The sequence below is a fragment of the Heteronotia binoei genome, chromosome 8, assembly GCF_032191835.1.
Source record: "Heteronotia binoei isolate CCM8104 ecotype False Entrance Well chromosome 8, APGP_CSIRO_Hbin_v1, whole genome shotgun sequence".
NCBI classification, from domain to species: Eukaryota; Metazoa; Chordata; class Lepidosauria; order Squamata; family Gekkonidae; genus Heteronotia; species Heteronotia binoei.
In genome coordinates, this window is record NC_083230.1 from 20,437,134 (window position 1) to 20,454,512 (window position 17,379).

Genomic DNA, 17,379 nt, shown 5'->3' on the forward strand with positions numbered 1-17,379 from the left:
TAAGTGGGATCATGAGTGGTTCATCAAGGTTACAGAGCAGGCTAAGAACCAAGGGTCAAAAATCCCTTGGCTCTTTCTCATTGGCCAAGCACCAAAAGAGTTTGCATTTTTGACCATTCCAGGCTTAAACGACCTGCAACAGGAGAGAAACAAAAGCTCATTCTGACCACACTCAGAATGGTTTGACAGTCTGGGACATAGTGTTAATGACACTAGCACTTATTTGCAGAGATCCCTGTCCCCCAAGTTCTCTATGAATGTAAGTGATAACAAATGGACCGTTTCAGTATTTTTGGCAGAGAAGGTAGTGATACAAAGGAGGTCCTTGAGCTCAGCTTCAGGGAGTTGGCTTTTAACAAATCACTTTCTCAAGGCATTTTGAATAGACTCATAAGTATTTTGGGTGCCTATATCTTGGCACAGTCAGCCTGCTCTTTGCCATCTTTCCAGGAGCAGAACACGCACTCATAGGTAAGTATGAACCTCCCTGTAATACAGTTGCACAAAAAGAGCTGCAGTGTTTACAAGAGTTCTCCAGCTGGAAACCATCTCCACAAATTAGGCATGCAGTCTTCTTGTTTGCGTTCTGCGGACCTTTAAATAAAGAGCAGACGTTAACTCCCATCAGTACTGAACTTCATTCGATGTCCCTTCATTGGAAATTTGTTTAAAAATGTACTCTAGAGAAGCAATGTTTATAGTTCAACCCTAATCAGGGCCAGGCTGTGGCAATTGGATTCCCTAAACAAAATGTAGTAGAATTCTGCTGTACCCCACCACCAGCCATGTCCTGTCACATTTTCCCAAGTGTAGTCCCCCTGTGCAAATTATACATGTTGCATATCTGAGGGCACTCGTTTGTCAAACCTCTGCGTCGGTTAAAAGAAAGTCATTCTTTCCCACCTCGTATACTTATATATTTCATTCGAGAATTTATATTCCATCTCCTCAAAAGACCTACTTGAGTAGGGTTGCCAGTCCCCCGGTAGGGGCAGGGGATCCCCCGGTTTGGAGGCCCTCCCCCCGCTTCAGGGTCGTCAGAATGCGGGGGGAGGGGAGGGAAATGTCTGCTGGGAACTCTGTTATTCCCTATGGAGATTTATTCCCATAGAAAATCATGGAGAATTGATCTGTGGGTATCTGGGGCTCTGGGGGGGGCTGTTTTTTTGGGGTAGAGGCACCAAATTTTCAGTATAGCATCTAGTGCCTCTCCCCAAAGTACCCCCCAAGTTTCAAAACGATTGTACCAGGGGGTCCAATTCTATGAGCCCCAAAAGAAGGTGCCCCTATCCTTCATTATTTCCTATGGAAGGAAGGAATTGAAAAGGTGTGCTGTCCCTTTAAATGTGATGGCCAGAACTCCCTTTGGAGTTCAATGATGCTTGTCACAGCCTTGATCTTGGCTCCACCCCTAATGTCTCCTGGCTCCACCACTAAAGTCTCCTGGCTCCACCCCCAAAGTCCCCAGATATTTCTTGAATTGGACTCGGCGACCCTATACTTGAGGCATCTCACAACATAGAAACAGTACAATAAAATCATTAAAATAGCATCGTCGGTATTATAGCAAGCCAAGCAGGCCTTGAGCATAGGACAGAAAAGGGAGGAATGGCATGTACAGAAGGAAGTGGTTCTTCGGATACCTGACCCCGAGCCATAAAGGAAAATACATATCTGCTTGAAAAACCTCTTGTGCTTGAAGGTTTGCGCTCTCTTTATTCCATCAATAAAAGATAATGTCGTGCCTTGTTCAACAACATGATTTTATTAATTTACAGGTTTAAAATATTTGTCAACTGCTGCATGTCGCCAGCTCTTTTTCTGACAAAGAACACTAAACCGGTGGTCATTATTGTAAACAATCTGTGTGCGTTTTGTCAATGCTTTTAGTGCACCTCTCCAAAAGACCAGCACATGGGATTCTCAGTGGTTGTTATATAACAGCAGAGCTCCTTGAGCACACCAGAAACATCCGGTTGCAATAGCTGACAATGGGAAAGCCCCAGATGTGTTCGTGATTCTTGTCCAGTGGATCATAGTCCATGTTATGTTAAGTTAGGGCTGCCACCCAAAAAAACACAAAAATAATTGATTAATTGTATGAGTTTTACTAGATTGAGTAGTTAGTTAACAAATGCAACCCCAAGAACGCTTGACGAGGTGTAAGCCTCATTGGAACGAAACTGTGTAGGATTTTAGACTAGACCTCCTAGGGCTGTTGTTGTAGGGTTGCCATCCTAAGCAGAGTTACACCATTCTAAGTCCACTGAAGTCAGTGGACTCAGACAGGTGTAACTGCTTAAGAGAACACAGATGAAATCAACCCTAAAGCTCAACCTCCATAAACAATAATTCTAAAGGGAAAGCATACCGTCGTTGTTTTGAGATCATGTTCGGACAGGCGCCTGACCTGGAAAGCTCAACAGAGTTGACCCTGGTTAATACTTGGGTGGCAGAACAACAAGGAAGTCCAGGATTGCTAGGGAGAGCCAGGCAATGGCAAAGTACCTCTTTTCATCTCTTGCCTTGAAACCACTGCAGGGTTGCCATAAGTCAGGGGTGACTTGACCACACTTTAGACCAGGGGTGTCAAACATGCAGCCCGGGGGCGAAATCAGGCCCCTGGAGGGCTCCTATCAGGCCCCCAAGCAACTGGCTACCATCTGCTTCCTTCTCCTTCTCTCTTGTTTCCTTCTGCATAACAGCTTGCTTTGCCAGGCTTGCTCAATCTCACAGGAGCTACAGAGCATTTTCTCCATTGGCTGAGGCGCCTCCCTTAGGGAGGATGGGGAAAGTCAGAGCTTGTTTTTCCAGGTTTTCTCAATCGTACAGCACAGCCTAGCCTCTCTTCCTTCTATTGCCTGAAGCTCCTCCCCTTCTAGTCCCCTGGGGAAGGAAGGAGCCACAGCTTTCTCTGCCCAGTTCCCTGGATCCCAAAGGAGAGATACAAAGAAAGCACCTTTAAGACCAATGAGTGCTAATGTTTTAAGTATGTTTTCAGGGGGGGTTGAAAAAAAAAATTGTGTTTGTCTGTGTCCTTTATAAAGTTTATATCTCTGCTACCTAATCTTAAATAGGTACACACATGGCCCAGCCCAACCTAAATGGCCCAGCCCAACAAGGTCTCGTTTGTGTCAGATCAGGCCCTCTTAACAAATGAGTTTGACACCCCTGCTTTAGACATACCATGTCTAGACATGATACAGTGAGTACCATCTACTACAAGGGCTTCTCCTAAGGTGACGATTCCAACCATTTGTCTTTGCACACACTTATATTAAAAATAATTCACTTTTAAAGAATAAACTGCTCAATTAATCAGGAGCAGTTTTGGAATTATCTGAACTGATCCAAAGTTTTAAAATAATTAATTTAATCACTTAATCCACTAAACACTCGAAAGTGATCTATTATGATGAGATTTCTTCATTTGGGGAGGAAAACTCTTAGAATTTCCCCCCAGGGGTAGATCTCACCAAAAACACTCCGCTGGAAGTATTATGTATGACCCAAGACCCAAGAATATAAAGAAAGATAAAGCTACTGGAATCGTGCCAAGCTTCTGTGTGGTTCCACACTAGTCAACACTGATAATGGTTGGATCCAATGAGCTATTTTGCTGGTGAAGAAAGGAAGGACAGGTCTTCTTTGACCACCCAAAATTACTATGTTGTGTGCTGGTGAAGAAAGGAAGGACAGGTCTTCTCTGACCACCCAAAATTACTATATTGTGTGCTGGTGAAGAAAGGAAGGACAGGTCTTCTTTGACCACCCAAAATTACTATGTTGTGTGCTGGTGAAGAAAGGAAGGACAGGTCTTCTTTGACCACCCAAAATTACTATGTTGTGTGCTGAGGAAGAAAGGAAGGACAGGTCTTCTTTGACCACCCAAAATTACTATGTTGTGTGCTGGTGAAGAAAGGAAGGACAGGTCTTCTTTGACCACCCAAAATTACTATGTTGTGTGCTGAGGAAGAAAGGAAGGACAGGTCTTCTTTGACCACTCAAAATTACTATGTTGTGTGCTGAGGAAGAAAGGAAGGACAGGTCTTCTTTGACCACACAAAATTACTATGTTGTGTGCTGATGAAGAAAGGAAGGACATGTCTTCTTTGACCACCCAAAATTACTATATTGTGTGCTGGTGAAGAAAGGAAGGACAGGTCTTCTTTGACCACCCAAAATTACTATGTTGTGTGCTGGTGAAGAAAGGAAGGACAGGTCTTCTTTGACCACCCAAAATTACTATGTTGTGTGCTGAGGAAGAAAGGAAGGACAGGTCTTCTTTGACTACCCAAAATTACTATGTTGTGTGCTGAGGAAGAAAGGAAGGACAGGTCTTCTTTGACCACCCAAAATTACTATGTTGTGTGCTGAGGAAGAAAGGAAGGACAGGTCTTCTTTGACCACCCAAAATTACTATGTTGTGTGCTGGTGAAGAAAGGAAGGACAGGTTTTCTTTGACCACCCAAAATTACTATGTTGTGTGCTGGTGAAGAAAGGAAGGACAGGTCTCCTTTGACCACCCAAAATTACTATGTTGTGTGCTGGTGAAGAAAGGAAGGACAGGTCTTCTTTGACCACCCAAAAGTAATATGTTGTGGACTGTAGGGCATGCTTTGTTCAAAAGCCATGTGGGATGAGGACTAGGGTAGGGAGGGAAAATGAGCAAGATTCACTGAAAAAGCTGACTGGATCAAACCCAATCATTAGTACATGCAGTTGTAACAACCGTTCCAGTTGACATAGTCATCAATCTGCTGTTCTCCCATTCTTTCACTGTCATGTTCCATGTTTTCCACATGAGGTAGACATAAGAACACAACTAGAATCAAATCAGTCAGAACTGCTATGCTGATAGATCTTAACAAGATTAGGGCCAAAGCATTATCAACATATTTATTTATTTACCTATGTACTTCATTTATATCTTCCCTTTTTCCGCAATGGGGGCCCAAAGTAGCTTATATCATTTTTCTCTTCTCCATTTTGTCCTCACAACAGCCCTCTGAGGTAACTTTCACTGATAGTCAAGGTCAGCTAGCAAGTTTCTATGACAGACTAAGGATTTGAACCTGGCTGTCCCAGATCCTAGTTTAACACTAACTACTATAGCACATGTCATAGAAGTATCTTTCAATTTTTTGAAAAGAAATATTTAAGTATTGACTTTATATATTTTTTTCAACTAAGCAGCTGACAGCTGTGGTTTTTTAGAGTTATATTTCAGCATAAGTAAACTGTCATTTATATGTGTCTGCCTGTGGATATGAATTTACCTGTCTCTGTTGAGGGCTGAAGTAATGTCCAGTCTAAAGAATGCATCTTGTTTTGAGAAGAGGCTCCTTGACTTCTTTGCTGATGGTTGGGCTCTTTTATTCCTCTGCTCTTCTTTTTATCAATGAAGGATGATGTTTCACGGCCATCAACTATGCGAGGAAAGTCTATTGGCTTGGCCAGCTTTTTCGGGATGGTTTTGACTTTAACATCTTTCTCTTGTGACTTCTTGAATGTCTTGGGCAAAGTGCAAGAGATATTATTTCTGTGCTTGACTCTTACACTTTGTTTGTCATTGACAGGTATCATGGACTCCCTTTTATTTTCTTGGTTGGTTGTAGATTGCGGCACACCCATGAGTGGTTCAAGGAAATTTAAATTATTGAGGGTAGACATGTGCTTTTTTAGTCTCCGAACACTGATTCCTTCAACCAAAAGGTCAGTAGGATTAAATGGGGGGATGTCCAGCATAGACTGTAGAGGAAAACAGAAACAAAACTTTCTGAGATATTTTTATCCTAAAAATTGAAATTAGGGTGATAAATCACTTATTCCTACAACTTTGTACACAATATAAGATGTCTTCTCCGTTGCCATCTGTAAATAAATGGCACTCTATCTCTTGGCATCCGCAAGATTTCAGTTAATTACTCCAGAGTCTGAATATCTCCAGAAACCATCTGGAAACTTCTTCCCCCATATTGGTTCTCGTTAAGTTTATACCAAAGCCTGAAACAAATTAATGATATTCAGTTGGGAGCAATGAGCTGTTAGTAAAAGACACTGTTGGCCATGGTTCTTTCCTATGTTCCATCTGACCCCAGAGAAGTTGATTCATCAGTCAGCAGAACCTGCACATGGGTTGGGGGACACAGTATAAGGGGGTGGGGGAGAATCTCCTTTCCTGCCTCATCCATCAGTGAGGACAATTTTGTCCCTTTCTCTCTTCAGCACAGCTTCCCAAACCATATAGCCATTAGTCTACATGGGTCCTTTCCAACTCTCCCATGGTTGGAAAGGACTGCTGAGCTGCGGAGATTAAAGAAAGATCTGTAATCCTTACACTAGCATCCAGCTCATTGTCTTAACCAGTGTTCCTTCTAAGCTGAGTTAGTGTGAGTTAGCTCACAATTATTTAGCCTCCAGCTCACACATTTTTGTCTCAGCTCAGGAAAAATGGCCTAGAGCAAACTAATTTACGCAGTAGCTCACAACGTTAATGCCAGTAGCTCACAAAGTATAATTTTTTGCTCCCAAGACTCCACAGCTTAGAGGGAACATTGGTCTTAACACAGGGCTCTCCAAACTTTTGTTCTAGAACCAAATGTGTCTCAGCACTGAACCAAATATGCTTCTTTTTAAGAAATGAAATCTCTGGTATATTGGAGGAGGTAGATGAGACACCAGAATGTGAAAAGAATGGTAAACGAAAAAAATTATGGAACTAACAACTTTTTAGAGATGCTTAAAAAAAAAAAAAGGATACAGGCAAGCAGCTGCCAGTAATCCAAGCCCCAAACCATGTGTAGATTTATAACAAAGTACTGAAGCAATCATGCAGAGTGTTCTTGCATATATAGATTACCTGTTGTTTGCTGTTTCCTAATAAAGCACTTGCATCAACTAATATTTAGTATGGAAACTTTATGAATTGTTAATCAACATGGCAGTTATTAATAACGTTAAGTTTTATAGTTCAATTTTGCTAATGGGCTTTCTTATACCAGTTCTTTGGGATTTTTTTAAATTTTATTTTTTTTCCTTTTTATAGAAATACAGAATAAAGAAAAGAGGTGAGGGGGGGGATTTAATAATACAAAAGGTGCTTTTTACAAATATCAAGGACAATAACACTTGGCATACATCATTCTACTATTTCTACTACTATTATTCACATAATATATTTTCATTAATCCCTAACTAAACGGTTATAAAGAAAGACACATACATTCTTATTAACTTTGTATATAGTTTTATAATGACAACCTTACAGTTCACAATAATGTTAAAAAAAAACCCAAAAGGTAATATTGCATATAATAATTGATGCTTTTATAATAACCGTTTAAATACATGCATAAAAATAAACATTAAAAGCTCTCCAGTTGTTCTTAAATTAATTTGTTGGTCTCTTATTTATATAAATTATCAGTTTTGCCATGACGGCATATTCTTTCATTTTATCATTCCAGTTCTCAAAATTTTGGTTAACCTTAGCTTTCCATTTAGTTGCAAATACTACTCATAATGCAGTTAATATATACCTGCACAATTCATGTTCATATCTATATTCATTGATAGAATTTCTAGTAACATTATCGCAGATAACATGGCAAATTTTATATTAATATATTTTTTTAATTCAGTATGTGTTTCTTTCCAATATTTACTGGCATTTTTACAGGACCACCACATATGGTAAAAAGTACCATCCGTTTCTTTACATTTCCAACACAATCCTTTATCATTTTTGTCCATCTTCCCAGTATCTTTTGAGGTAATATACCATTGAAAGAACATCTTATAACAATTTTCTCTAAGTGCTTCCTTTGTCCATAGATTTCCCCATTGTTGAAGTGAGATCTCTTTATCAAAGTTCTGTGATAATTTCACCAGGCATGTCTTAACTTGTTCCATTTCTGTGTCAAATTGAAGTAAAAGTTTATAAATGTGTCCTAAATGATGATCTTTTTAATTCAAAATTATTGTTTCAAATTCAGTCAAATCTCTTAATCTAGCTCTTTCTACACACATCACTTTTTAAAGTCTTGATGTGTTGAGTATATGTTAGCGACATTATCTTTCCCCTTCATCATTAATAGCCTGCTGGAATTAATTTTTACTTGAGACTTAAGAAGGATATAGACAAGCTGGAATGGGTCCAGAGGAGGGTGACAAAGATGGTGAGGGGTCTGGAGACCAAGTTCTATGAAGAAAGGTTGAAGGAGCTGGGCATGTTTAGCCTGGAGAGGAGGCAGCTGAGAAATGATATAATCACTATCTTCAGGTTCTTGAAGGATGGTGTGGGATTGTTTTCTGTGGCCCCAGAAGGTAGGACCAGAACCAGTGGGTTGAAATTAAACCAAAAGAGTTTCCGGCTCAACATTAGGAAGAACTTCCTGACTGTTAAGAGTGATTCCTCAGTGGAACAGGCTTCCTCGGAGGTGGTGGGCTCTCCTTCATTGGAGGTTTTTAAACAGAGGCTAGATGGCCATCTGACAGCAATTAGGATCCTGTAAATTTAGGGGGCGGTATCTGTGAGTTTCTTGCATTGTGCAGGGGGTTGGACTAGATGACCCTGGAGGTTCTTTCCAACTCCATGATTCTATGATTCTGTTAAAAAATAATTTTCTTTCCTCATAGGTTTGCAATAATAGGCATCTAGAGATAACATTATAGATGATGGGTTAATTATTTTATTGAGTGACTGCCAATTTTTCAGTAAACTATCTCTGATAACATGACCTTTTCATTTCATTGCTTTTTAATCCTAAAATGGCTGTGTAAACCTTCAGACATATCTGTTGCTTCCATTATACTTGCTTTTTGTTGATCCCTTAATCTGAATTTTTTTTATAGTTTGGTGTTCCCTAGTAGTACTCATCCAGATTTTTAAGATTCACATTTCAAAACCTGTATCTAAAGACAGTTGATCAGACTGTCTGGAAATGTTGGATTCCATCCACGTACAGATGAAAAGCTATTCCTACCTGTCTCCAGAGAAGTTCAAATTTCCCAATGTCACAACTTTTCTCATGCTTCCGATCAATAACTACCTTGATGGTATCTTCTTGAACCTGAGCGCATAGCTCTGATGTTATCGGGGTAGAAGGGAACATAGTTGGACTACTATTGATTTCAATCAACCAAGGTTTAAAGTCATCCCCAAGAATAAAATCTGCCCCGTAGAGTTCAAAGCTGTTCCTCCGTGGTTCAACTTGGTCCTGCACCACCCTCATTGCACAGATGATGTTTTTTTTCATGGATGGATAGACCACATTACGCCAAACATGGCCAAGTCCTCTTTTCTGTAAATATTCTTGGAATCTGCTGCTCGTCCACATGTTGTAATACGGCAATTGAGGACTGCGGTCTGCGGCATTCTTGTAATTTTTCTGGATGGAATTATTACACAGGTGAATGGAGCTGTGGAAAATGAACACAATAATTGCTCACATGAAAAAAATTATGTGGAAGGACTATCATCTTTCTAAAAGGACGAGGAAATGTAAAGATATATTCCATTTTCTCAAAAATGAACTTCCATTTACTTTGATATTAAAATATTTAAATATGGTACAGAATACAATTATTCCTTTCCGCTGAAGAAGAAGAAGATATTGGATTTATATCCCGCCCTCCACTCCGAAGAGCCTCAGAGCGGCTCACAATCTCCTTTACCTTCCTCCCCCACAACAGACACCCTGTGAGGTGGGTGGGGCTGAGAGGGCTCTCACAGCAGCTGCCCTTTCAAGGACAACTTCTGCCAGAGCTATGGCAGACCCAAGGCCATTCCAGCAGGTGCAAGTGGAGGAGTGGGGAATCAAACCCGGTTCTCCCAGATAAGAGTCCACACACTTAACCACTACACCAAACTGGCTCTGACAGAGGACAGGACCACTGAGGTGGGGGACTGGAAGGAATGGGGTCACCTATTGGACCCCTAAAGTGAGCATCATGCTGCAATCACAGAATGCTTTTACTTTTTAAAAAACTGGTGACGCAGTTCTGCTCTGGAGCCACTAGGAACACAGGGATTGCGGAGCACAAAAAATTGCAGTTACTCTTTTTTATTTTTAAGGTTCTTTTCTGCAAAGGTTACTAGAAAAAGGCAAACATTTGCATATTCTGCTAAACCAGGGGTGTCAAACAAGCAGTTTGGGAGCTAAATCAGGCCCCTAGTGTGCTCCTATCAGGCCCCCGAGCAACTGGCTGTTGTCTGTTTCTTTCTCCTTCTCTTTTGCTTCCTTCTGCATCACAGCTTGCTTTGCAAGGCTTGCTCAATTGCACAGGAGCTACAGAGCAAAACCTCTATTTTCTCTATTGGCTGAGGCTCCTCCCTTGGGGAGGAATAGCCTGCTTTGCCAGGCTCTCTCAATCGCACAACAGAGCTACTGACCTAAGCCTCTCTTCCTTCTATTGGCTGAGGCTCCCCCCCTCAGTCCTCTGAGGAAGGAAGGAAAGAGTCAGAGCTTCCTTTGTCCAGTTCCCTGGCTTTATTTATTTTTATTTATTTCATTACATTTGTATCCCCACCCTCCCCTTATGGACTCAGGGTGGATCCCATGGGAGAAATACAAAGAAGGCACCTTTAAGACCAATGAGTGCTAATATTTTAAGCACATTTTAAGTTTAAAATATATATATTTGTGTTTGCCTGGGTTCTTTATAAAATTTATATTTCTGCTACCTAATCTTAAATAGGTACACACACGGCCTGGCCCGACACGGCTTGGCCCAACCCGACATGGTCCGGCCCAACTTATATCAGATCCAGCCCCCATAACAAATGAGTTTGACACCCCTGTGTTAAACTCTTCAACAAAGCTAGTGCTGGAGCAACAGCTCATGGCAGCTACAGTACCTTCCAGGCTGCAGCCTCCTAACAAGGTTGCTGTTTACAGCAGTCTTTTCCTTTCTGCCTTTCTTTCCACTTAGCTTTTTTGCATTAGTGATTTTCACCAGTGCATAATATCAGATGACTCAGTTTTTATTTTCATTTTCACACGTTTTCCTCTGTTCACTCACTTCAATTTCTCCTTGTTTTTTCTCCATATTTTTTGGGAGCAATTTTATGCCAATTTTTTTTTTCCACACCATTTTGGAGTTGGCTTTCAATCCACATGCAAAATGCTCCGTCTGCTTTCCTCACCACCACCCAAAGAAATAGCCATCTTTAACCCATGTCCTCTCCTTTGTCACCCTCCCTCCCCTTCACTTGTCAACATTTAAAAAAAAATTAAGCACTAGCAATAAATTGCTAAATTAAACATAAGCATTAAAATGCTGAAGGTAAACCACCTCGGTGCGGTGGGAGGTACTTTTGCAGATATATCTTTGCAGGGGTACATTTGTGGGGGTGGTGGAGCAGATCCAATCAACAGGTTTTGTCCATCAGCCATGTGTTTTCTCAGTGTTTCATAAGGGAAATGTAAAGCACAGTAATAAGAATGAAAGAAAAAAATTATACAATTTATTTTCTTGTTTGTGTCACTGGGTGGAAAAATTTCTCCGCAACTGTATGTACTGAAGTAGAGTACATACACTGAGCCTGCCGAGGCGGGGAGGGCGGGATACAAATAAAATTTATTATTATTATTATTATTATTATTATTATTATTATTATTATTATTATTATTCTCCCTGAAGCAACCCTCAGTTAGAGAAAAAGAGCTACTGGAGTAAACCAAAGAGTATAATCCAGATTGCTTGACACTATTAAGTATTATTCAATAGAGGAGACCTGTTTTATAATTATGATGTAAAACAGGGGTGTCAAATGTCCAGCTTTCAGGCCACAACCAGCCTGACCAGGGCTTTAATCAGACCTCTGAGGCTCTTTTATCCCCCCTCTTGTCCTCACCCTTTGAAACTCCAAGGCTGCCAAAGTTCCCAGCTCCTTCTGCCTTGTCTTTGCAGGCAGAAGCAGGAAGCAATTCTGAGCTTGCAAAGCTACAAAGAAAACACACAATTGACTTTCCATTAAGGTCTCTGTGCTCAGTCTACCTGGGCACAGAGACTTTATTGGAAAATTCATTCCATGTTTTCTTTGAAGCTTTGTCTGTGCTACAATGTATTTTAATGGAGTGGAGCTCAGTTTCACTTACCAGCATTTATATGGCCAGTTAGAAGCTGTTCCTTGCTGGAGTTGTGTAACCTTGAAAATAAAGGGTTGATGCTTTGAGCCAACTTGTCTCTGCTGAACTGACCTTAGAACTGGTGCCTAGTGAGTACTCTAAACTGGGAGCCCACAGCCAAAGGGGGATATTACACTGGAAGCAGGGGAAGAAGCTTGCAATGCCCAGCCATTTCATTTTTTCCTAAGCCCAGAGCATTTTATATTTTTGGTTGATATTTTTAGTTTCTGCTGTGACCCTTGTGCTTTTTTGTGATGTTTTATTTTTAAAATTGCATTGCCAAATCCCACTATTCCCCCATATTTCCATTTTAAACAAAACATTGCAGGAGTTTTAAGCATGTTTGTATTTTGAGTAAAAAATAACATCTTTAATTGTGTTTCTCTGTATTCTTTATAAAGTTTGTATCTCCACTACCAGGCATTACATTTTATGATGCACATGGCCTGGCCCCACAAAGAACCATTTATGTCAGATCTGGCCCTCATAACAAATGAGTTTGACACCCCTGATGAAGGGATGTGTGAAAGATGACTGGATACTTGTCTTCATTTCCTAGCACTTGCATTGGTTTCTGACATGCTTTGTTGTTAACTTGATTTGTGTCTCACTCAGATTCTCACACATAAAAGGAGGGAAGTATAAAAATCCTTCAAAAATAAGGCAAAGTTGGGGCAAAAGTTCTGACAGAACCACTTGAGATTAATCAGGTTCAATCAGTTTCATTTTTTTGCATCATTCTTGTTTAGGAGAAGCTGAACAAGATCAAATGCAGATAGCCATTGTTTCAGTTGAAGAAAGAGTTCAGCTGAGATTTTAACAGACTCTGAAATATTATGTGCACACTTCAACAAATGAGATGAATCTTTTAACCTTTCTCTGTTGTTACAATTCCATTTTCAATTTTACTTCCAAACTACTTTCAACCCAATGTACACTGCAATCCTATTCAGGATTATTCCAGTATAAAACCATCAGTTTACATGGGCTCAGGGACTGTAAAGACAACTTCATAACATAAAACCAATTAGTACACATTGGCTTCATTAGCAGTGTTGTGTTAGCAGTGTTGTGACAAGCAAAATCAAGATTTTGTCTTATAATTTCTTTTCAAATGAATTTAAAAGGCTATTCTCTTCATACACATTCATGCTTCTCTCAGTTACCTGTGTAGATTGTTTAAGGAGAAACGCTGAGTGGAAAATCTCAGATAGCTTTCTTTGTAGAACCATATAGTCAGAGGATTCCAGTCTGTGACAAGAAACCATTGCCTAATATCAAACTTGGTATCATAAATCAATAGTGGTGACTCAATGTACTTTTGGACCACCCATTTATGGTCCTTTATTGGAAACTGATCACTTGGTTCTACCAGTTTCAATATATCCTGTAGTCGTTTCTTACATACTATTTCTGCAAGAAGAAAAAACATGAAATCGAGAATGTTAATATGTAAACAAAAATATACTTTAAAAAACAAATGACGGTTTAACTAGTTGCACTGAGGAGGACAAAGCAGATACAGAGACCTTTTTCTCCCTCTCCCATAATACTAGACACTGGTGGCCCCCAATGAAATTGATGGACAATAGTTTCAGAATGGACAAATTATTGCTTCTTTCAAGAAGTAATTAAAAGTGTGGAATTTTCTATCAGCAGATGTAGTGATGAACTACAAACCGAGATAACGCTAGTTGGGAATAAGACAGATTCATGGAGGAGACATCCATCAATTGCTGCCAGTCACGGACACTAAAGGGAAACTCCATAGTCAGAGGCAATAAACTCTGTAACCCAATGCCAGGAGGCAATAAACTCTGTAACCCAATGCCAGGAGGCAACATCAGGCAAAAGGCTTGACTTCTATGTCCTATTTATTGGCCTTCCAGGGCAACTGCTTGGCCACTGCATGAAGAAATATGCTGAACTAGATAGACCATTGCTCTGATCCAGCAGGGCACATCTTACGTTCCCACGTACTTATATGCTATGTTTGAGGCTCCTAAGCATTTTCTTTGTAAACAGTAGCTATGTAAGGTCCTGATTCAGACTGGAACTGTTCCGTGGGTGAAGGAAGATTGAACCCATGAGAGACACATTCATTTCTATACCAATTCTATATCAAGAACAACTATACTGCAGAAGGGTAAGAGAAAAAACTGTATGCCTACCTCTGCCGCGAGATTTTGCTCCAGGTTTAATAATCCAGATGTTGTGGAGACCATCAATATCATGCTGAGGATTTGCTAATATAATTTTATGCAAAATCTTTTGACACTGAGTTAAATAGTTTTCTGCATTGCAGATCACAGCACCCTCACTGCAAACAACCCAAAATATTAAAATATTCAATGGAGTTGCAAATTAAAAATTAGTTCTTGCAAGCAACAAAGATTATGAATAAAGAAGGGAAGATTCTGAATGAAGTAAAATTACAGGTCACATTGACTTTTAAAGTATTCTCCAAAAGCAGTGTACTATTATATTTTCACTGGAACACACACTTGGGTTCTCTTTTAACTGATTACATGGATCTATTCTCAATTACAATTTTGATTTCACTCATAAACATTAAGACATCATGTACTGGATGGTATCCTTCCAGCTTTTCCATTGGTGACAGGAGTAAGGGGCCGCTTCTGAACACTGAAAAGGTTGTGTTGGACATTGTTAGACTCATGAACAAAAGTTACATGGGATAATGGCTAGACTGAAAAAGGAAAAGGGAATAGATTGAGTGGAAAACTGGTAGGATCTAATCCATACTGTATGGATTTAAAGCCGTAAAGCAGTAGCATGCATATAATTAATTGTATATTTTGAACAGTGTGTGTATGTGTGTATATCCGCCTTTCTCATTGAAACTCAAGGTGGGTTACAGTGTTATAAAAAACAATGCCATGAATACAATATAGTACATAGCATGAAAAATGCAGTAAAACCATATTAGACAAATATATTACATAAATTGGATTGGATTTCTCATATAGGGAGCCAAGATCCCATAAACTGGATGTAACAATTACAGGATGCTGAACAACAAAGTATAATCTAGCCAATAAACAATGCAGAATCAAGTATAGTTTAGAATACCAATCTGTTTTACGGAAAAGAAATATATGCAGCTCAATATTCTTTTTCTATCATCAGAGCCAATTTATGGTGACTTCATAGATTTTCAAGGCAAGAGACATTCTGAGATGGTTTACCATTGCCTGCCTCTATATAGCAATTATTTTTTGGTGGTCTCCCATTCAAATAGTAACCAGGGCTTAGCTTCTGACATCTGGCATCGCTTGGATGTAATATGCATTAGCTCCATTAGAATTGTGATGGGTAAAGTCTTCTGGGTCTAATTCAGAATTGGTTCAGAATTAAGCTATTTTCCTGAAAAACTGGGAAATCATATTTGGAAACCCGTTCCATATTTGGTGGATTTTGAATGATTTGCCCAGTGGGCTCCAAATTTGTATGCCGCCCACTCCATATGGACTCTGAGCAGCTCACAGTCATAATACATAATAACAATATCTTAGGGTTATAAACACATAAACAATTTAAAATTTAAAAGACTTTAAAATGGTGCTATAAAATTTCCTTACATAGGCGGACCCTATGTAATATTGGCGAACCAGCTTCATCATAGTTCTTAGTTCTCTATATTACTCTATTAGGTGTCTTATTCAGTGACATACTAGTGGCAGCTCTTCACACATTAGTTACTGTAGGCCTGCCGGAAAAGATACAAGACCTGCGGAATTGGGAGAGATCCCGCAGGGCTTTTGTGGCCTCTGGAAGTGCATTCCATAAATTAGGGGCTGCCACAGAGAAGGCCCTCACCTGTGTCGAGAATAATTTGGCCTCCCTTGGTCCGTGGATAGATAACAGATGTTGCTTCCTGAACGCAGTGCTCTCTGAGGTATATATGGGGAAAGGCAGTCCCTTAGATAGACAGGTCCTTGGCCATATAGGGCTTTAAAAGTCAATACCAACGCTTTGAAGTGGATTCGGTACACAATAGGTAGCCAGTGCAGCTCTCTCAGCGCCAGCCGAATGTGCTCCCATCGAGGGAGCCCCATTAACAACCGCACTGCAGTGTTCTGCACTAGCTCCAGTTTCTGAGTCAAAGGTAGCCCCATGTAGAGGGCATTACAGTGGTTTATCCTTGAGGTAACTGTAGCATGGATCACCATTGCTAAGTCGCGAAGCTCCAGGAAAGGGGCCAACTGCCGTACCCACCGCGGATGAAAAAAGGCAGACTTGGCAGTGGCTGCCACCTAGGCTTCCATAGCCAAAGAGGACTCAAGGAGCACTCCCAAGCTCCTGACCTTAGGGGCCGGTATCAACAGCACTCCGTCAAAGGCTGAAGAGGGAATCTCCCTTCCTGGACCTCCGCGACTCAGATAGAGAACCTCCGTCTTCATTGGATTCAACTTCAGTCGACTCAGCCTGAGCCAGGACATCACAATTTGTAATGCCAGGTCTGTCTGGGGCAGAGCCAGACTGGCCACCCATCAACAGATAGAGCTGGGTGTCATCCACATATTGGTGGCACCCGAGCCCATACCTCCTAACAATCTGGGCAAGGGGGCGCATATAGATATTAAATAACATTGGGGATAGAACTGCCCCCTGTGGCACACCACATATAAGTGGGTGTCTCTGGGATGATTCCTCCCCTATTGCAACCCTTTGTCCTTGACCCTGGAGGAAGGAGGCCAACCATTGTAAGGCAGACTCCCGAATCCCCACATCGACAAGGCGGCTAGTCAGTAGCTGGTGGTCAGCCGTATCTAAAGCGGCTGACAGATCTAATAACAGCAGCACTGCTGAGCCACCTCGATCCAGAGGCCGCAGGAGGTCATCTGTGAGGTCTGTGTCCCATGATCCTGTCAAAAGCCAGACTGAAATGCATCCAGCAATGAAGCATCATCCAGGAACCCCTGTAACTGAGCTGCTACAGCCCGCTCTATAATCTTACCCAAAAAAGGTAGGTTTGACACCAGCTGATAGTTTGCCAATTTGGCTGAGTCAGCAGTTGGTTTTTTTAAGAAGGGGCAAACCACAGCCTCTTTAATGGGCGTGGGAAAGATCCCTTCACAGAGGGATCTGTTGATAATCACTTGTAATGGTTCATGTAGCATCGCCTGGCTGGCTTTCACCAGCCAAGACAGGCACGGATCCAACCCACAGGTGGTAGGGCGCACACTGACAAGGGTCCTGTCGACTTCTTCCAGGCTGAGTG

The 17,379-nt window shown here is 40.8% G+C and overlaps 1 protein-coding gene across 1 annotated transcript in view; it reads right to left on the bottom strand.

Annotated features, from left to right (window-relative positions):
- Positions 1–355: 355 nt before the first annotated feature.
- The window catches only part of TTLL8 (tubulin tyrosine ligase like 8), a 46,110-nt gene continuing 29,086 nt past the window's right edge, over positions 356–17,379 (bottom strand). The window contains exons 7-11 of the mRNA XM_060244544.1: positions 14,306–14,454; positions 13,301–13,547; positions 8,988–9,423; positions 5,280–5,751; positions 356–594 (exon numbers count right to left, since the gene is read on the bottom strand). Of these exons, the coding sequence (XP_060100527.1) occupies positions 389–594; positions 5,280–5,751; positions 8,988–9,423; positions 13,301–13,547; positions 14,306–14,454 (1,510 nt within the window). The 3' untranslated portion in view covers positions 356–388. The remainder of the gene's footprint in view (positions 595–5,279; positions 5,752–8,987; positions 9,424–13,300; positions 13,548–14,305; positions 14,455–17,379) is intronic.